The 22,539-nt window shown below is 35.2% G+C and overlaps 1 protein-coding gene across 6 annotated transcripts in view; it reads left to right on the top strand.

Annotated features, from left to right (window-relative positions):
• Window positions 1-22,539, top strand: part of NEK1 (NIMA related kinase 1) — a 220,781-nt gene that overhangs the window by 34,890 nt on the left and 163,352 nt on the right. For all 6 annotated transcript variants that reach the window (XM_059175038.1, XM_059175054.1, XM_059175046.1 and 3 more), the window contains 4 exons: window positions 4,128-4,182; window positions 7,116-7,316; window positions 11,180-11,240; window positions 13,704-13,855. In XM_059175038.1, coding sequence (XP_059031021.1) covers window positions 4,128-4,182; window positions 7,116-7,316; window positions 11,180-11,240; window positions 13,704-13,855 — 469 coding nt within the window. The remainder of the gene's footprint in view (window positions 1-4,127; window positions 4,183-7,115; window positions 7,317-11,179; window positions 11,241-13,703; window positions 13,856-22,539) is intronic.

Below are 22,539 nucleotides of genomic sequence, written 5' to 3'. Positions count from 1 at the left end.
TTTTTACTATACAGTGAGGGGGATTGCAAAGAAGCTATTTCATGTCTTATTAAAGGACATATAGAAAGTGTCACTTTATTTTTTATTTATTTGTTTATTTATTTAAGTAAACTTTGTACCCTATGTTGGACTTGAATTCATGACCCCAAGATCAAGATCAAGAGTTGCATGATCTTCTGACTGAGCTAGCCAGGCACTCCAAAAGTTTCACTTTATTATTATAAGTTGTAATTGGAAATAGAAATAATTTTTTGGTCTTTGTAATAGTCATTTCCTATTAGATTGTAATAGTTATTGAACACTTACTAAATGCTAGGCCTTATTTTGAATGCTTTCTATGTATTCACTTCTTTAATCTTCACAATAGCCTTGTGAATTGTAGGTATTCATTAATCTTCCTTTGCCTATAAGGAAGCCAAATAAAGAGAGAGAGGTAAAGCAACTTGAAAGCTTCAGGCATCTGGCTCCCAAGCCCAAATCCCTAACCGTTAGTTGTACTATGGCTAACTGATTGTGTAATATGTGCGTGAGATGAGGAATTCTGTCACCGAACTCCATTTACCCTTTATTTTCTCTCTTTCTAATTGAAATATCCTAACCAAGAAACATTGGTCTTAAATTTGAAAGCACCCACAGAACCTAAAAGGAAGAAAGTGATAGTTCCTTTTTTTGAGAGTGGAAAGGAAGCTGTATTTAAAACCTGAGCAGTCGAGGCAGAGAACATCATCCTAGCAATGTGCTTTTTTTTTTTTTTTTTATTAATTAATTTATTTAAGAGACAGAGTGAAACAGTATGAGCAGGGGGAGTAGCAAAGGAAGAGGGACAGAGAGAATCCCAAATAGACTCCCTGCTGAGCATGGAGTCCCAACTCCAACTCAGGACTCCATCCCAGGAAGCAGAGATCATGACCTGAGCCGAAACCAATAGTTGACGCACCTGCTGAGCCACCCAGGCACTCTCCCAGCAATTTTTTTTAAATGATTTTAAATTACAATGATCAGGGACGCCTGGGTGGCTCAGTTGGTTAAGCAGCTGCCTTCGGCTCAGGTCATGATCCCAGCGTCCTGGGATCGAGTCCCATATCGGGCTCCTTGCTCCGCAGGGAGCCTGCTTCTCCGTCTGACTCTGCCTTCCACTCTGTCTGCCTGTGCTCGCTCTCGCTCACTCTCTCTGACAAATAAATAAAATCTTTAAAAATAAATAAATAAATAAATAAATAAATAAATAAATTACAATGATCAGTCTAGTTCATGGAATGTGTTTTTAGTGGATATTCTTAAGGATAGTAGGATTTTCTTTAAACCAAATTAATTTTTCATTTTAATGCTATTGCTGTATCTTATGGGTAAGTCAATTGTGAAAAAAAAATCAGTATTTAAATTAGGAATGGGGGTGCCTGGGTGGGTCAGTGGGTTAAGCCTCTGCCTTCCTCTCAGGTCATGATATCAGGGTCCTGGGATCAAGCCCCATACCATGCTCTTTGCTCAGCTGAGAGCCAGTTTCTCCCTTTCTCTTTGCCTGCTGCTGTGCCTACTTGTGATTGCTTTCTCCTGTCAAATAAACACGTAAAATCCTTTAAAAAGATAAATAAATAAGGAATGGATTTAATCATCCTTTGGAGAATTTCATGTAAAATTAATTTTGTGGGAAAAATAGTTTAAAAATGTCATGGATAAGCATCATCAATATACTTCAAAAATTCATATTTTTTCTAAATATGTTTTGAAATATTTTATTAATAGGATCATTAGTTTAATGAGTTTGTTTATACATAGGTCATATATTAACATGTACAAGTACTACATAACTAACAAGTAATAATAAGTTTAATTACACTTAAATTTTTTTATAAGTTGAATCTTGAAATTAAGTAGATTTTTGGAGTTAAAGGTCTATATTTGTAGCTTTTTCATGAGTTTGGTTCAGGATAACCTTGGGATTTCAACATTGGATTTTATTCTTTTCTGTTAAGTTTAACTTTGATGAGCAGTTTTTTTTTTTTTTTTTAGTTTTTTAATTTTAATTTTTATTTAAATTAAAAGATTTTATTTATTTATTTGACAGACAGAGATCACAGGTAGGCAGGGAGGCAGGCAGGGAGAGAAGGGGAAGCAGGCCTCCTGCTGAGCAGAGAGAGCCCAGTGCAGAGCTGGATCCCAGGACGCCGGGATCATGACCTGAGCCGAAGGCAGAGGCTTTAACCCACTGAGCCACCCAGGTGCCCCTGAGGAGCAGTTTTTGTTGACTACTAAGGATCGCTGTAGCTCTGAACTATAAGTCTTTTATTTTTTCTTTTTAAAAATGGAAATAGAATTTTTTAAATTATAAAAATACATTTAAGATAAAAGAAAGGAAGAAACTATAAAGAACATAGTATATGTCCTTAAAATAATATTAAATAATTAATATATTTACCTTATATTTTAGTAGGCTGTCATAGATTTATTTCAGATTTAATTTTTGTAAATTAATATGTTCTTTTTCATCATTAAAACAGTATTTTGCTTTGAAAATAATTTTTAAAATCATGGTGTTTTGTAAGTAATTTAATAAAATAAAATAAATTTTAAAAATTTAATAAAATAAAAAATTCCAGGGGTGCCTGGGTGGCTCAGTGGGTTAAGTTTCTGTCTTCAGCTCAGGTCATGATCTCAGGGTCCTGGGATTGAGCCCCGCATCGGGCTTTCCACTCAGCGGGGAGCCTGCTTACCCCCTCTCTCTGCCTACTTGTGATCTCTGTCTGTCAATAAATAAAAATCTTTGGGGTGCCTGGATGGCTCAGTGGGTTAAAGCCTTTGCCTTTGCCTCAGGTCATGATCCCAGAGTCCTGGGATTAGGCCCTGTGTCGCTTCCCTTCCTCTCTCTCTGCCTGCCTCTCTGCCTACTTGTGACCTCTGTCTGTCAAATAAATAAATAAAATCTTTTTTAAAATAAATAAATAAATAAAAATCTTAAAAAAAAATTCTGTATTCATGGAATTTACTGACTTTGTTCTTTTAAATATTACATTTCTTTAATAAAACTTTAATTGTTTGGGCAATGTCCACAATAGCGAAACTATGGAAAGAGCCCAGATGTCCATTGACCTATGAATAGATAAAGAAGATGTGATATATATATATATATATATATATATATATATATATGACATGACATATATATATATATATATAGGACATGACCTATGTTTTGAGGAGAGCTTATACACACACACACATACACACACACACACACGCACACAATGGAATACTACTCAGCCATCAAAAAAATGAAAACTTGCCATTTGCAACAATGTGGATGGGACTAGAGGGTATTATGCTATGCAAAATAAGTCAGAGAATGATAATTACCATATGATCTTACTGATGTGTGGAATTTGAGAAACAAAACAGAGGATCATAGGGGAAGAGAGGAAAAAATATAACAAGATGTAATCAGAGAGGGAGACCGTAAGAGACTCTAAATCATAGGAAACAAACTGAGGGTTGCTGGGGGAAGTAAAGTAAAGGGATGGGGTAAATGGGTGATAGAGGATATGTGATATAATGAGCAGTGGGTGTTATATACAACTAATGAATCACTGAGCTCTATCTCTGAAACCAATAATAGATTACATGTTAATTAATGGAATTTAAATTTAAAAATGTTAAAAAATAAAGTGAGGGAATTAATAAAGTAATTGCTTAGGCAACTGGCATCTTTCTAATCTGGGATAGCTACTCTTATCATCTAGTTATGGTTGAAATTTTGAGTTTTGGGACGCCTGGGTGACAGTTGGTTAAGCGGCTGCCTTCGGCTCAGGTCATGATCCCAGCGTCCTGGGATCGAGTCCCACATCGGGCTCCTTGCTCGGCGGGGAGCCTGCTTCTCCCTCTGCCTCTGCCTACCCCTTTGTCTGCCTGTGCTCTTGCGTTCTTTCTCTCTAACAACAACAACAAAAAAAAACCCAAACAATTGCCATAAGGCTGATTGGCGAAGTTGATTGTTTGAGATTTTGAGCTTTAAAGGATATGTTTTATGGAACAGATATTTTTGGAGAACATTTTCATTGTGCTTTTATTTCCTTTAAATGAAAAAAATTAAATTCTGATACTTAGAGAAAATTTCTCATTTTTCCCTTTTCTAGTGACATTTGGGCTCTGGGGTGTGTCCTGTATGAGATGTGTACGCTTAAACATGCGGTAAGTAGAGGTTTCTGAAATATTTTAAAAATTGTGTTCTAAAGTACCTGTAAATATATATGTATAAATAAATAAATAAGTGTGTGTGTGTATATTTTTAATCATATGCCACCTTTCAGGTCACTCTCTTTTACTAGAAGTTCTCTGTCAGTTTTTAAATTTCTCATTTTTTCTCAAGTATGAATTTAGATAGATTTTCCCTTAATATATATGCATATATTATATACATATGTTATATATTTGTTATTACAATACATATGTCATACTTTTTTCCAGGAAATTTTTTTTTTTTTTTTTAAGATTTAGTTACTTATTTTGGAATGAGATAGAGTGAAAGAATCTCCAGCAGATTCCCTGCTGATTGGGGAGCTGGACTAGGGTTTGATCCCACAACCCTGAGATCATGACCAAGAGTCAGATGCTTAACCAACTGAGCCATTCACACACCCCTCCACCAGGAAATTATTTCTAATGACAAAAATAAACTTGCTATCTTTTTAGTGTTCTATTTATATGTGAATATGGTGTTTTAGCTTAATGATTTTTGTTTCATCTTAGCAATTTCTTTTAAAACACCCGAAGTATTTGGAATTGAATTGTATTTGAGTTTGGAATTGAAATTAAAGGACATTTTTTGACCTGTTCATCAAAGGATTTTATCAACTCAGATGCCCTTTAATTAAAAATTTATTTTGGGGGCACCTGGGTGGCTTAGTTGGTTAAGTGTCTAACTCTTGATTTCAGCTCAGATCATAATCTCAGGGTTGTGACTGGGGTGAGAGTGAGCTAGGCATTGGGCTCCAGGGTCAGCAGGGAAGTCTGCTTTGCTTCTCCTCTGCCCCTTCCCCTGCTTGTGTGCACGCGCGCGCACGCACACCCTCCCCCCCCACTCATTCTCTCTGTCTCTCTCTTTCTCAAATAAATAAATCTTTAAAAAATTGTTTTTTAATTTTTGAGACTTTGTTGAGATGGGCATAATATGCCCCAAAGGGGGAGTTTTTTCTTAAATAGGTTGAATTTTAATCACTTTCCATTTCAAAATTTTGCTTTTTAAAAATGATCCCCTGGGGGTGCTTGGGTGGCCCCGTCAGTTAAGCATCCCCAACTCCTGATTTCTGCTCAGGTCATGATCTCAGGGTAGTGAGATAGAGCCCAGTGTTGGGCTTCTTTCTGGGCATGGAGCCTGGTTGAGATTTTCTCTTTTGCTTTCCCTCTGCTCCTCCCTCTATTCCTCCCCTCAACCCTATATGGGCATGCTCGCTCTCACAAAAAAAAGTTTCCTCCATTAAGCAATAATGTATTTTCATTAACAAAAACTTAAGAAAATAAATAAAAATGTGAAGAACTGAATGAATATCAAAAGCAATTCTTCCAATTGGTAATGAGTATTTGTAATACTTTGTTTCCTTCCAGACTTTTTTCTAGATTAATTTATAAAAGAAGTTTTTTTTTTCCTTTCTGCAGTTTAATTATATTGTACAAACAGTTTTAGAGCCTGTTTTTATTGCTTGATATTATTTGGGGGATATTTTTTCTTTGTTATGTTTTTCATGGTTGCATACTCTTAATTTTAAGACTGTATTACCTTATAAAAGCATAGACTGCCAAAGTGATATGGAATGGTAGTTTATCGGATCTATATTTGAAGGAATTGGTCAGTTTCTCGACACACAGCCATTTTAGGTATAAATCAGTGTGTTTTCTTTAATTTTTTCACCTATATTCTGTCACCATTGCTTCTATATTTTGGAATTACATACTCTTAAGTAGACACATGAAATTAACTAATTTATGAAAAGTTTGTCAGTTGAGGGACTGAAAATTCACTGTAGTGAAGGAATAATCTATCCTGCATTTAGAATTCCTCCTTAGGTACATAGCTATTTCTAGACTACTGAATTGTGCTCAAATTTTAGTATACTGAATATCATATTTTAAATGTCTGAGAGAACTCAAGATTTAGCAAAACTTTTTTATACTTCATATAATCACCAATACCTAATTTATAGCGTGTTTTGTTTTGTTGATGGGTATGTTAAGAACATAGTGCATAACTGTTCTGTTCTATTTTAGCAGAGATGTCAAAAGCTTAATTTTATTTACTTTCAAAATTAAATCTTTAGATTTTAAACTGCCCCACTGCTGTTGGTTTTTTAACTTCAGTTAGAATTTATATTGTGTTTACTCTTTAAATATATACTATTCTGATACGGCTTATATTCCCCTTTGGAGTACTTGCCATGTTTCTTACTACATGGCTTTTGGGAGCATCACACACTTACCAATAATAATAATCAGTGTTTAAAGGAAAGTAATTAGTATTATTTTTAAAGATTTATTTATTTGAGAGAGAGAAAGGGCATATGCACACGAGTTGGGCAAGGGGCAGAGGAAGAGAATTTCAAGCAGACTCCCTGAGTTGGATGCAGGACTCGATCTCATGGCCCATGAGATCATGACCTGAGCTGAAATCAAGAGTCAGACCCTTTACTGACTGAATTACCTAGGCGCCCCAGTACTTTCATTTATTATGTTTTTTCCCAGTACTGTTTTAGAGTTAATTTCTTGTTCCACTTACTGCAACAGGGCCACAGGTAGGCAGGTCTTGAATGAAGACTACAGGTTTGTTTTTGTCTTTATTATTGTTTTTATAAAATCTTTTAATACCTTTATTCCATCTTTTAGTATTTTGAGTAAGCAAAAATTAATATTAAACTTTTTATGAGGACTAATATTCTCTTAAATGTGTTTATAAATAACCAAGTTAACTTTGTTCTAAAGAACATATGCTAAAAAAAAAAGAACAGATGGTGATTAGAATATTTGTAAGAGGACTGTATTTCTGTTCTATAGGAAAATAACTTTCTCAGTGTTTATTCCTATTTTCAATTTATGTATGTTTCATATATGTTAATTTATTTTCTGGATTTTAGTTTGAAGCTGGCAATATGAAAAACCTGGTACTGAAGATAATATCTGGATCTTTTCCACCTGTATCTTTACATTATTCTTATGATCTCCGCAATTTACTCTCTCAGTTATTTAAAAGAAATCCTAGGGATAGACCATCAGTCAACTCCATATTGGAGAAAGGTTTTATAGCCAAACGCATTGAAAAGTTTCTCTCACCTCAGGTATGTTTTTTTTTTTACTTTAAATTAATAAGGTTTTGGTGCTTAATTAGGACATGACCTATGTTTTGAGGAGAGCACATCATAGTTCTGGGAGAATGAAATGCTTTTTTCAGATGACATTGGAGTCACCTTTCTTTCTGCTCTCATATCCTTCCTCTTTGGATTTGTTTCCTAGTTGTGAATCTGTAGGAGGGAAAACATTCTTCCTGTGTTTCCTCTTAACACTTAATACTGAACTTCTCACCCTTCCAATCACCGAATGTGTGGTAGTCTTTCCCACACCAAGCACTTCTGCAACACAGCTGGGTGTCCAGTTTAGTTCAATTCTGGGACTACATGGTGATAACAGATCATCAGATCCCACAGCCTGCTGAAGGGATACGAAGGGCAAGGGTGCTGAGTGCTGGAGCTTCTGTTGCAGTGAAGTTAGAATGCCTCACCCTGCTGGTATGTTTACCAACACAGAAGCTGTACAGATCCTGTCCTTCAGCTTTTTATGGAGGCTTTATTATGTAGACATGATTGACTAAATCATTGGCTTTTAGTGTTTGAATCAACCTCAGTCCCTTTCCTCTCAGGAAGGGGAGTGAGACTAAAAGTTTCACCCTCTAATCACATGGTAGATTTTCCTGGCAATCAGCTTCCATCCTTAGGGGCCTTCCAGGTGTCACCTCATTAACATAAATTCAGGTGTGGTTGAAAGTGGCTTGTTAGGAATAATAAAAGACACCTTTATTCTCTTTAAGGGTTTTAGGAGCTGTATGCCAGGAACTAGACACAAGATATGTATTTCTTAAGATAAATCACAATATCACAGAATCATTCCTTTGTCTTGGGTTTCTGTTGTTTTATTTTCCAATTTTTTTTTTTATTGTGGTAAAATGTGCACAACTAAAATGCATCTTCCTAACCATTTTTGAGTGTCCAATTCAGTGGTATTAAATAGATTTTCAATGCTCTGCAGTTAATACCACCATTCATCTTCACAACTCCTCATCTTATAAAACAAACTCCTTCCCATTAATCAGTAACTCCCCATTCCTTTCTATCACAGCTTCTGGCAGTCACCTCTCTACTTTGTCTTCTTAGGTTTCTAACTGTAAAATTATTATTGAAAATTTTTTTAATCCAGTATAGTTAACATATACAGGGTTATATTAGTTGTACATGTACAATATAGTGATTCAATGATTCTGCACAGTAGTGCTCATCAAGATAAGTGTACTCTTAATCCCTTTCACCCATGTCACCTATCCCCCTACCCACCTCCCCTCTGGTAACCATCTCTAATTGTAAAATTATTAAATGTTTCTGTGCCTCAATGACCTATAAACAATGAGATTATAAATATATTTACATCATGAAGTGGTTGTGAGAATTAAAAAAAAGTGATAATGTACATAAAGTTCTTAATGTCTAGCATGCAATAAGTGCTCAATACATTCAATACAAAATATTATCAATGTGTCATTTTATTATACAAATATAAACATATTAGTATCTTCATAGTTTTTTTTACTTTTATATGCTCATGGGATAAGAGGGAAGTGTCATATATTCTCTGGGTTAACAGAACATCTGTGAACAAATAATTTTCAGAAAACAGAAGTGTGGATTTAATTATTACTACCAGGAGAACACATTAGTCACCAAAAAGCCAATTAAAATGTATAGATTGAAGGTTACTTTTATAGGATATAGCAAGAATCTCTGAAACATAGGTTTCTTATAAAACTCCTTTGTTATAAGTAACAATTTCAAGAACATTTATGAGGCAATATACTATTGTTTTTTGGCAAAGAAAGAATAACTTCATTGAATCTTGCTGAGGTTCCCCCAGTCCCAAAACCAGTGGTTTGGACATAACAGTCTCAAGGCTGAAGCACTGGAATTCAGGTAGCCAGCAATGAAGGAAAATGTGCAAGCCTGATTTATCAAAATTTATAATATGGAAATAAAAAAGGACAGATTATGATTATTAAGAAGTGGAATATTTGATAGTATATGTTTAGTTATGAATAGCTCCTTGTTAATATTTAGACATCACTTAGATTTCATTTTTGTGAAAATCTCTTTGTTTATTTTCTGCTATATATCACTTAGTATTCTTGTGAGAAAGTTTGTAATATATTTTTTAAGGCTTTAACTTTGAAACAGTTTGTAAGCTTAACTGTATAATGTATGAATTACTATAATATTCTGTAGAGTTTTTAAAAAATTACTTCTCTAACTGCTGTCACCCAAGGTTTAATATGGCTTAATTCTCAATCTTACACATGCTGGAGGAAGCTTGACAAATCATGGTTAAGCTCTGATTCCTTAGCAATATGGGTGTTGTCCAATAGTACTTTCAGTAATGCGTCAAGAATGATGTGTTTTATATCTGCATTGTCCAGCATTGTTGCCACTAGCCACATGTGGTTGTTGAATATTTAAGTATTCATAAGTTGTTGAATACTTAAGTATGACCAAGTGGCTGAATTTTAAATTATATTTATTTAAAATTTTAATTCAAATAGCTACTTATGGGTGACAACTATATTGGACAACATGGCATAGAGATTGAAAAATCTTGGATTCTTCATGCCCCACCTCTTAGTTCATATTTGTATTCACACCAAAAAGACTCACCTTCAAGCAGTGAAAGAGAGTATCCAGTCTGGGGCAGTTTGGAGTGCATAAACCACCCATTGTCTTCCATGCAAAAGAAAGGGAAAAAAAGCAAATGTTCAGAAGAGAAAATTCATTTACACAGTTGCTCTGAACTATCTGTGAACCAGGTCTTCACTTAATTTATCTTTTGGTGCAGTGGTTTTTAAGCTTTACCATACTTTTAAAAAATCACTTGGAGGACATTGCTGGGTCCCATCACTATCATTTCTATTTTAGTGTTTCTGAGGTGGGAGCCTGAGAATTTCCACATTTAATATGTCCCTGGTGATGCTGATTCTGCCAGTATGAGACTTGAAAGCTGCTATTAGGGGATCCTTAATGGGACAGAAGACCATCTCAGTCATGGTTTTTTGACTATTGGAGCATCTGTTCCACTGCTGCTGTGTAAATATTCTCTTCAGCAGGCCTCATTTCTCTTAAAAAAAAGAAGAGAACATTCACTTGTTTTCCCATTCTCCAGCCAGTAAGAAAAAAGCAGGCTTAAATTGAGTTATATCTTTGTTGGCATCATATTTTGTACTTAATGAGGGGGAAAAGAAAATTTAGTAAATAGGGAAAAAAATGACTTGTGGGAAATACTAATGATTTTTGCTTCTCAAAACTTGTTCATGAATGCTGGAGAATAGGTCCTGGAGTGTTTTATTAATAGTAAAAAGAGACACTTATTGGATTATCTAAATTATCTAAATTTTTATTATCTAAATTATATAAATATTCAAATATTTATCCTGTAGTATGTTTATAACTACATATTGTTTAAAGTGAAAACTCATTGAAGAGGCTGAGAAGATTCAGAGTAAAATTGAAATAACTGAGAAGTTAATGAGTGATTATTATTGAGGTAAATGAGGGATTTGGCTGTATATAAAATATGGAGACTATTCCAGATAAGGAGGTAATTATGTTAAATTGCTGAGACATAGAACAGGAAGGCAGTTTATGGGGTCCTTTGTGGTTCATTAGGTTAATATGGGAAGAAGGGTTATGTAGGAAAGTAATAAAATAAATCTGTAAGAGTGGAAGAGAATTAGTATGAGGAATTTGGGATTACTTAGGTTGAATAAGTACAGTTTATCCGATAGCATATATGTGACTGGAAAGGGAAAAATGTGATCTGAATAATGGGTAGAATTTTTATTTTGGAAATTTGATGTCTTTTCTAACTTTTTTTTGTCCTTTTTCAATCTCAGCTTATTGCAGAAGAATTTTGTCTAAAAACATTTTCCAAGTTTGGAGTGCAGCCTGTACCAGGTAAATGAAATTTAATATGAGTCCTTTCATCTGTTTGCAGTAGTCAATATATTAATACTAATTAGTAATACTTTCTAATTATACTAGAGATGCATGGAGATATAGTAAGTTGGGGTAAATGTAGATAAATTTAATCCAGAGGAAATGCATCTTTAAATTATTTTTGATATATGACAGTATATAACACTTTGTGATGAATTAATAACAAAATTTCCAAAACTTCTTGTCTGCCTTATTTGAATTAAATCTGTCTTGAAGTCTTCCATCTTTATCAGTTGCTTAGCTGATATTCTGAGCAGATTGTCGTAGAATGTTCTAAAATGTCTTAGTTAAGTGTTTATATATTTTTCTGTAAGAAGTACTTCATACTCTAAAATTTTTAAAAAGTGAATTAATGGAAAGTCAGGTACCTTACCAAGGATAATTTTGTTTTAAATGTGGCCAGCAGGGACACCTGGGTGGCTCAGTTGGTTGAGCAGCTGCCTTCGGCTCAGGTCATGATCCCAGCGTCCTGGGATCGAGTCCCGCATCGGGCTCCTTGCTTGGCAGGGAGCCTGCTTCTCCCTCTGCCTCTGCCTGCCATTCTGTCTGCCTGTACTCGCTCTCTCTCCCTCTCTCTCTGATAAATAAATAAAATCTTAAAAAAAAAAATGTGGCCAGCAGCAGTAGAATATTTGTAGGATTGTAGATATGGTTATATACTATGTGTATGTATATACATATATCTGTGTGAGAAGGAAATTACATTTGTTCTCCATAGAATGATTTCAGAATGGATTTCTAAAATCAGTGGAAGTTATATAAAATTTGAGGATTATATTGTTTTTCAAACAATGCTTTCCAGGTTCTCCATTTTGAGTTTGAGTAAATTAATAAAAATAAATACTGTGTAATGCTGGAAGTCCATGTAAGCTGAAGTGGTATATGGCAGCGTGTTCTTAGGAAGGCCAGCTATATTTAGCTCTTTGTAAAGACCCTTAGATTCATCCTGTCAGTATGCAGAGACTCTCAGTTCCTCGGAAATCAATTCACTCTTAAGCAGAACTCACAAGAAACTGACACACAGCTGAATCAGCATGTCTCTCCTGGTGGTCAAACCTCATGAGAAGTCAAATCTTAAAAGCCTCATTGTCACAAAGACCAGAAATATTCCATGTCATCACATTCTTTCCATGTAGATAAGCCTACATAGGCATTAGAAAGTTATTTTGCTCTAACAGGAGTTGGATGAATGAAATGTTTAATAGCATGAGGCTGAAATAGGAATTGTATTACTGATGGGTCTGTAGATACTTTGTAGACTCCAACTCCCTATATTAAGCTTTATACTACTGGTGGCCCATCACTGAGCCTGAGAAACCCTCCCAAAGCAGATAAGTAAATCTCCCTTTCTGGAAGTGAATGGGAACTATTTAATATTTTTTCACCTGGGAATATTCATTTTTATTTTTAATTTTATTTTAATTTTTTTTGTCATTTTATTTTTTTTCAGTGTTCTAAGATTCATTGTTTATGCACCACACCCAGTGAATCTTCATTTTTATAAAACTTTTGTGACGTTAGCTTCTTCTTCAGTATGTGTGCCAGTATGTGTACTGGTATACATGATATTTCTTTGGTCATTTTAATACATTTAGCCAAGTTACAATGTTGTGATGTTATATATTTGTGTTCTGATTTGATCTTACAGTTGAACTCTCAGAGGGAAATTTTTTTCTTCCACTTTTCCTAGTTCCTAGTTAATATCTTTGATACAAATAATAGATTTCCTTTAAATTTCTTCAATTTAACTGTCTTTATTGAATTCATCATTGTGAATTCAAGGCCTCAATAAGAATTGGATACATCATTGCTGTAGGGCTTATGCTTATATGTATATAAATTTTTATGTATCTCTGATTATTTCTTTAAAAGCAATCCGTATACATTGTTCTTGATACAGATTGTCCTCTAGAAAGTTTGACCATTTTATGTTCCCACCAATAGTGTGTAAAGGTACCCATTTCATGGGACCCTGAGCTGTGATTATTTTAAAGTGTTTGTTCATCCCTAAGTCTAGGTATAGACATCATTTAGACTATAGATGATGAAAGTATTAAAGTTGCTACAATGATGGTGTTAGTGTTAAACACTTGCTCTTGAAGTTTATGTGATAATTTTGAAAGTAATTTCTAAAACAGTAGTCCTCTTTAAAAAATATTTTTAACAGCTTTATTGAGTTACAGTTTTATACCACTTAAAGTCAACACTTAAATTCACTAATTTTTAGTATATTCATAAATACAGTCATCATCTAAAGGCATTGATTGACATGTACTAAGGAGTAAACAAGGTTTTTAATGAAAAGTCTCAAATGCTGTCAATGATTATGAAAATGAAAAAGTGCTGTCTTGAAGAATTTTGAAATTAAAGATTTAATATAAAAAACTCTAGGAAGAAAACTCTCTATATCTTTTCTTATAGCTAAAAGACCAGCTTCAGGACAAAGCTTGGCTTCTGTTGTGTCTGCTCAGAAAATTACAAAGCCTGCCGCCAAGTATGGAGTACCTTTAACATATAAGAAATTTGGAGATAAAAAATTACATGAAAAGAAACCACTTCCAAAATATAAACAGGTATGATCATATTACAGACTGTGTGTTAGTAGCAAATTCAGTTTGATCTTTTTTTATTGCAGTTCAATTGAGTTATCTTGATATTCATAGGATTGTTTTTGTTAAGTTACTAAAGAACATTGCTATTCTCTGCTTCACCAGTCTTCTAAAACTAAGAAGACTTACAGAAGTCACAAAGAAACATAAGTAGATAAATTAAGTAGTTGGTGCAGTAAAAAGAAAGTGATGTCATCAGTGAAATCACTTTTGAACAACCTAAGCAGAGCCATTTGTTTTTGTGTATAAAACAAGTAAATGTGATATACTTGATGAAAATGTGGGAAAATTTTGTATTTGAGAATTCATAATCAGATAAATTCAACAAAAACATAGAACTGGAAGGAATGTTATTATATAGTCTATAATATTTCAGATGAAAATATTAACACCTATAGTATTTAGGTGAAATGTCCAAGAACACACAGTATTAGTTGTGGGGATCTGACATTTTTCTTCATGTCAATAGCTGCATACTTTAGTATATGAAACCGGTTTTGTTTTGGGCTACATGTGCACATGCATACATATGTGCATACACATTACACATGTATTTAGATACATATGAACATTGAACACACTGCTGTAAGAGAAATCTAAGTTAAAGCCCATCATAACATAGTTCAAATGATTACCGTGAATTAGTCTTCAAATAAGTTGTATAATTCAGCCTCCAGTCAGGAGAAAAAAATACATACTAATTTGATCAAGGAAAGTTTAAAGAATTAGTAACTATGTTTAGAGAATTAACTTTAAGGAATAAAGACCTTTAGAGAATATAAGAAGAGCAGACAAAGGAAGCAGCCTCTACACCTAGCTCTGAGACATAGTACCAAAGAAGAAATAGATTTTGGAAGATTGCTACAACCCCACCCTTAATGCTGAGATTCAAACCTTATTGGGTGTGGTATGGTTATAATTTACTGGATGGTGAGTTCACTGAGGTGTGCCGTAGGCTAAGGCTGGCAAAAATGAAACTGTCCACAGTAGAGCTGATGAAGCTCCTGAGAACCTGCCCAGCCTGCCAGTGAAATGTACTGGGAAGCTGCCTGGTGATTCTTTGAATCATTGAATCTACTGGGATTGAATCTGCTGGAGTGCTGGTGGAAGTTGCCAGGTGTTGCTGAACTCTTTACAAGTAGGCTGGGCTGCCAGTTGGGTCTCCAGTGGAATGTGGTGGGAAACTGGCCTTGGGGTTGCTGTCCAAGGTCACAGGGGAGTTGACAGGGATACTAGCAGAACTCTTGGAAGTTGCCCACAGGGGTGAATGTTACTATGTGTCCCACATGCAGGAGGAACAAGAAGAAAGAAAGCCTGCTACTTAGGAACAGAAGCCATTGCCTTCTGCACTGTCCCTCCAACATCATCTGCGGACAAAGCTTAACATCATGCTATCAAGCAAAAAAGTGTTTATATTGGCTGGCTTCTAAAAAGAAGAAGGGTGAATTTGCAGCTGAGAGGCAATATGATAACTGGCACATGAGTTTTCCCTCCCTGCCTTCCTCCCTTCCTTCCTTCAGTTCTTCCATATAACATTTATCTAGGCCTAATGTACCAATTCCATCATATCTTTTGTTCCTCTTCTTTAATCACCAGAAGTCCTGGACCTCCAGACTTTTCCTTCATTAGCTAGTCTCTCAATGCCATATGACTTTGCATCCATGTTCATCAAGGTTATCAATCTGTAATTTTCCTGTTTGTGGTGGAGCCTTTGGTTTTGGGATCAGGGTAATGTTAACCTCATAAAATGGGTTTGGAAGTTTTCCTTTCATTTCTAATTTTTTGGGGACAGTTTCAGAAGAATAGGTATTCTTCTTTAAACGTTTGACAGAATTCTCCTGGGAAGCCATCTGGCCCTGGGCTCTGTTTGTTGGGAAATTTTTGATTACTACTTTAATTTCATTGCTGGTTATTGGTCTGTTCAGGTTTTCTATTTCTTCATATTTTGGTTTGGCAGTTTATAAGCCTCCAAGAGGGCGTCCCTTTCATCCAGATTATCTAATTTGTTGGCAGATAGTTGCTCATTATATGTTCTTATAATTGCTCATATTGGTTGTGATCTCTCCTCTTTCATTCATGATTTTATATATTTGGGTCCTTTCTCTTTTCTTTTTGATAAATCTAGCCAGGGGTTTATCAATCTTATTAATTCTTTTGAAGAACCAGCTCCTAGTTTTGTTGATCTGTTCTACTGTTCTTTTGGTTTTATTTCATTGATCTCTGCTCTGATCTTTATTATCTCTCTTCTCCTGCTGGGTTTAGGCTTTATTTGCTGTTCTTCCTTCAGCTCCTTTATGAGTTAAGGTTAGATTGTGTATTTCAGACTATTTTGTTTCTTGAGAAGGCTTTTATTGCTATATACTTCCTTTTCAGACTGCCTTTGCTGCATCCCAAAAATTTTGAACAGTTATGCTTTCATTTTCATTTGTTTCCATGAATTTTTTTTTTTTAAGATTTTATTTATTTGACAGACGGAGATCACAAGTAGGCAGAGAAGCAGGCAGAGAGAGAGGAGGAAGCAGGCTTCCCGCTGAGCAGAGAGCCTGATGTGGGGCTCGATCCCAGAACCCTGGGATCATGACCTGAGTGTAAGGCAGAGGCTTCAACCCACTGAGCCACCCAGGCATCCCTGTTTCCATGAATTTTTAAAGTTCTTCTTTAATTTGCTTTTTGACCCATTCATTCTTTAGTAGGATGCTCTTTAGCCTCCATGCATTTGAGTTCTTTCCAACTTTCCTCTTGTGGTTGAGTTCTAGTTTCAAAGCATTGTGGTCTAAAAATATGCAGGGAATGATCCCAATCTTTTGGTACCAGTTGAGACCTGATTTGTGACCCAGGATGTGATGTATTCTGGAGAATGTTCCATATGCATTGGAGAAGAAAGTGTATTTATTTTTTTATTTTTAATTTTTTTTGCTTTGGGATGGAATGTTCTCAATATATCTGTGTAGTCTGTTTGGTCCAATGTGTCATTTAAAGCCCTTATTTCCTGTTGATCTTTTGATTAGATGATCTGTCCATTTCAGTGAAGAGTGTGGTAAAGTCCCCTACTATTACTGTGTTATTGTTGATGTGTTTCTATGATTTGCTTATTAATTGGCTTGTATAATTTGCTGTTCCCGTGTTAGGGGCGTAAATATTTAGAATTGTTGGATCTTGTTGGATAGACCCTTTAAGTGTGATATAGTGTCCTTCCTCATCTTTTATTACAGTCTTTGCTTTAAAATCTAATTTGTCTGATATAAGGATTTCTTTTGCTGCCCATTAGCATGATAAATGGTTTTCCACCCCCTCATTCTCTATCTGGAGGTGACTTTGGGTCTAAAATGAGTCTCTTGCAGACAGTATATTGATGGTCTTGCTTTTTTATCCATTCTGATACCCTGTGTCTTTTGATTAGGGCATTTAGCCCATTTACATGCAGAGTCACTATGAAAGATACGAGTTTAGTGCTATTGTATTTCCTGTAAGGTGATTATTACTGTATATTTTCTCTGTTCCTTTTTGGTCTATGTTTCTTTTGGACTCTCTCTTTGCTTAGAGGACCTCTTTCATTATTTCTTGTAGGGCTGGTTTGGTGGATAGCAACTTATATTTGAACATATTTTAAGACACTATATTTCCAATCCTTCCACATGTTATATTTTTGATGTCACTCTTTATATCTTTTTGTTTTATGTATTCCTTAACTAATTTTTGTAGATTTAGTTAATTTTACTACTTTTTTTTTTTTTTAAGATTTTATTTATTTATTTGACAGATCACAAGTAGGCAGAGAGGCAGGCAGAGAGAGAGGAGAAAGCAGGTTCCCTGCGGAACAGAGAGCCTGATGCGGGGCTCAATTCCAGGACCCTGAGATCATGACCTGAGCCGAAGGCAGAGGCTTTAACCCACTGAGCCACCCAGGCGCCCCTTTACTACTTATTTCTTTAAATTTGTGTGTATCTTTATAAGTGATTAATCCAGTTTTTACCATTTCCAGCAAGCTTTTTACTTCTGTATGTTTTCTTTTTATTAATTATTGCCATTTCAACTTAAAGAAGTCCCTTAATATTTCTTATAAGGCTGGTCTAATGGTGATAACGTCCTTTATCTTGTTTGTCCAGTAAACTCTTTATCTTTTCTTTAAATCTGAATGATAATCTTGCCAGGTAAAGTCTTCTACTTTGTAAGCTTTTCCCTTTTAACACTATTTATGTTATGACATTACATTCTGGCTTGCAAAGTTTCTGCTGAGAAATCTGACAGCTTTCTGGGGTTTCTTTTGTATGTGACAATTTGCTTTTCTCTTGGTGTTTTAAAAAAATTCTCTCTTTACTTTTGATATTTTAATTATAGTGTGTGTTGGTATAGCTTTCTTTTGGTTCATTTTATTTGGAATTCTCTGTACTCCCTGGACCTGGATTTCACTTTCTTCCCTAGGTTTGGGAAGTTTTCAGTCATTATTTTTTCAGTTAAGTTTTCTGACCTCTTTTTTTTCTCTTCTTCTAGGACCCATATAATGCAAATATTATTCCATGTGATACTGTCCCAGAGGTCCCTTATTTTCATTTTTAAAAATTTTTTTTCTTTTTGATGCTCTGTCTGGGTGAGTTTCATGACTTTATCTTCCAGCTCACTAATCTGTATTTGTACTTCATCTTGTCTGCTGTTGAACCCCTCTAGTGTGTTTTTCAGTTCAATTTTCGTATTCTTCAGCTCTGACTTTTGTTTGGTACTTTCTTGTGTTTCCTTTCTATTTGTCAAAGTTTTCTCTGTGTTCACCCATTCTTGATCTGAGTTCAGTGAAGATATTTATGACCATTACTTTGAATTATTTATCAGGTATGTTACTTATCTTCATATTATTAGGTCTTTTTCTGAGACTTTTGTCTTATTCTTTTGTTTGGAACATATATCTGTTTCCTCATTTGGCTTTCTCTATTTGTTTCTCTGTATTGGGTGAAAGAGTATCTCTCCCAGTCCTGAAGGAGTGGCCTTCTTTTGGAACATACTCTTCTTTCTACCTATTTTGCTTGCCTTTCTGTGTTTGTCTCTATGGTATATGTGGAACAGCTGCTTTTCCTTAACTTGGGAGGAGTGGTCCTAAATATGGTTGTTCCTTATGTAGACTGTGTGTGCTTGATGACTTGTGGTGGCTGGGTGGAACTGTGACTGTTGTGGCCTGGAGGTCATAGGGCATTCTGTGCCCGGTTGCCTTGTTGGGATGGTGTGGCCAGAGTGGTCCTGTTGCTATATGTTCAGAGGGTGCCCTAGGAGGAGCTGAAACTGAAACAGATCCAAGCAAGGGATTCTGGGATTCTCAATGCAGTGGGCACCCTGGCAGGATAGCTAAAACTAAACTGGTTACAGGCCTGGGAGGGAGTGTCTGGGGCCCCTAAATGCAGAGGACAGCCTGTCAGGAGAGCTGAAGCACTGTGTAACACAGAGGGTCCCATGGTTCTATACAGGGCACATTGGTCTGGTGAAACTGAACTAGATATATTTCGGGGTGTTCTAGGACTCTCTGCATAGAGAGTGCTCTGACAAAGTGACTGGAGCTGAGGCCAGTACAGGTGGGGTGTTTTGGGGGCCTTCATACCTGGGGCACCCTGGCATGGCAGCTGGAGCTGAAGCAGGTATCACCTGGGTGGTCCTATAGCACCATGCACCAGAGCTACCCTTATAAACTGTCCAAAGCCATGGTGGTCTGGGCCTGTGTCATTTTGGCACAAAAGGTGGAGCTGTAGTAAGTGCTGACCAGGGGATTTGTGTGCACTGCCCTCTGGCTACCTTGATGGCTGGATCTGGTGTGGGTTAGAGGCCTGGGGCCCATTGAAGTGGCAGGCCAGATAGGGTACCAGGACCCTGCTCCCTTTACTAAGGTAGAGGGGAGTGTAAACTGTGTTACTCACTAGCCCTTCTGACTTGGCCCAGAAAGAGTTCTATCAGCTCTCCCTGCCCCTTGGTGGATTTTTAAGACTTGCTCTTTTGTATGCTGGTTCTCTTTTAAAGCTCCAGAACTCCTGGGGCTGCTGTGGGCTAGGGACACAGAGCATGATGAAGTGGGTAGGCCAGCTTTGGTGTCTTGTACCTTAATCTGGTCTGTGCTTTCATGGCGGAGGAGGTAGTGTAAACCATGGTACTCCCAGCCACTTGTACCTAGATGGAGTTATAGTTGCTCCTCTGTTTGATGGAGTTCTAGGGCCAGATCTTTTATATACTAATTGTTCTTTTAAACAGCTTATTTTCTGTGTCCCAGGGCAGACCACTTTGTTTCCAGTCCCTCAGCACTGTAGTTCTCAACATTGGGGATGGGAGCCCCCCCCTCCCTTTAAAAAAACAAAACAAAACATGTCTTTGTTTCTCTTGTTCTTTATTTAGTTGTGTAGAAGTTGTTAAATCAGCCTGTAGTTCACTAGGAGAAATTGCTCCCATAAATAGGTGTAAAGTTAGTGTGTTCATGGAGGTGGTGAAAGCTTGAAAATGAGAAGTTTATAAGAAAACTACAACCACTTAATAATATTATCTTGTCACTTTTTAACTGGAAAAATTTAGGCTAATAACATAGTATTACTATTTAGCATATGATAAAAATATTTGCATGTCAGAAACTTGTTTCAGTGCCTGTAATGTTATTTTTTTAAGGATTCTGTTCTTATGCCACCAGAGGGAGTTCTATGAATAGGTTTAGTTCTGATTTTTAAAAGGAAATGCAAAATAAAACATTTCTCTTAATGTGATGTTTTATGTTACCATATTTTCTCTTCTGTGTAGATACAGTTGAAGATACCTGTGTGATCTCAAAGAAGCAGCTTGTAGATAGAAACGATAATGTAGATAAATCCCCAAAACAGTATTAAGCAACAGAAACAAGATACAAAAGAATACATATTATATAATTCCATTCATTAGAAATTCAGAATCAGAAAAATAATAAAATATATTGTTTAGGAAGGCATATGTAAGTTGCAAAACAATAAAGAAAAGCAAGGTGGTAGTTAAAAAGTCAGGACTTTACCTCTGTAGTAGAGGTAGAATTTGTGAAAGGATACTTGGAGGGATTCTGGGTATTGGTTTGACTTGAGTTGTAGCTATATGGTTATTTATTTTTGCTAACCTCTGTGTAGATCTTTTATCTACTTTCCTATAGGTGACTTTGTATCCCAGTTAAAAAAAAAAAAAAAAAAAAGAAAGAAAAAAGAGGAGATGATTATGTGGAATAGATTAGAGAATTTGAGAAACTGACCCAAATATTTGTGTGAATTTATTATATGATACATGAGGCATTTTAAACCAGTGGGGGGGGAAATGTATCAGCTTATAAATTGTTATGAGATAATTGAATTTCCTAGAAATCCTAGAAAAATGTAGATTCCCAACTCATATCATGAATAAAAATTTATTTTAGGTAGGTCTACAAATAAAAATCTAACTATAAATGTTTAAAAATCTAAATATAAATTAAAGATCCAAATATAAAAATGAAACTAAGTGGCAGAAACAAAACATAGTATCGAGGTTAAAATGTCTTCTTAGTAAAACAATATATGCAGATCTCATAAAGGAAAAGATTGGCAGATTTAACTGTATGTAAATTATAAACTTCTGTATGGTGAAAGATACAACAAACAGCAACTAATAGAATGGGGAAAATATTTGTAACATCTGTAATAATCTTATTTTCTGCAGTATGCAAAGAGCTCCTGTAATTGAACAATGCCACAATTAGATGAACAATTGGTACATAAAAAGAGAAATGTTAGTATCTCTATACTGGGAGTTATTGTTAACCTTTTTAAAAGCAGAAAATCAAGATAGATTGATAATACTCAATATTCGTGAGACTGTGAGTAAATGAGTGTTTTGGTGGGAGTATAATTTGGTGTATACTCTTGGGAGGGCAGTTTTTCTCAACATCTAAGTTGTGTTAGACATGTACTTCCATGTCTAGAAAAATTGCCCTTCTGAAAGCTTGCATATGGCACAAAGATTAGTGGATAGGGAAGTGCCTTACAAGCATATGGAGTAGGAAAAAGTAGAACCAACCCAGTTATCCATCCCTAGAGGAATGCTAAAATAAATTAATTATATCCATTGTATGGAATATTGCCATTGTTAATTTGCTTACTACAGTGTGAAAATGTCAAGGAGCATTGTTAACAGTAAAAAGCATTTTTTCATCTAATAACACATTGTTATTACGTTTATGTAAGAAGCATAAAAAGCTAAAATTCTTTGTATGTATATAGTTATATATATACTTAAGTGTGTATTGGAAGGTTACTCATGAAAATACTGACAGTGGTTACCTCTACAAGTAGAGAGTGAAGTAGACTAACTTCTTACTATTGTTTAAATTTTATTTAATAGTGAACATATATTGTATAACTACTTTTTAAAAAATTTATCTCTTCAATATTGGGCTTTCTAAATGACATTTTATTTTCATATTAGAGAACTTTGAAAATTAACATCTGTATCTGAGGACAGAACTCAGTAATTGTAGAAGAACCCTTTTTCATAGTTTCTTTGAATCTGAGGTTTCTTTTTGCTTAAGAAACACCATACCAAACACTAGAGTCATTCTTTTATTTTTAGGAATATGTATATATATACTTTTTAGAGAAATTTTTAGAGATATATATATATAACATACATATATATGT

This window comes from Mustela lutreola, chromosome 1 (assembly GCF_030435805.1).
Source record: "Mustela lutreola isolate mMusLut2 chromosome 1, mMusLut2.pri, whole genome shotgun sequence".
NCBI lineage: Eukaryota > Metazoa > Chordata > Mammalia > Carnivora > Mustelidae > Mustela > Mustela lutreola.
This window is presented reverse-complemented; position numbering and strand designations above follow the sequence as displayed.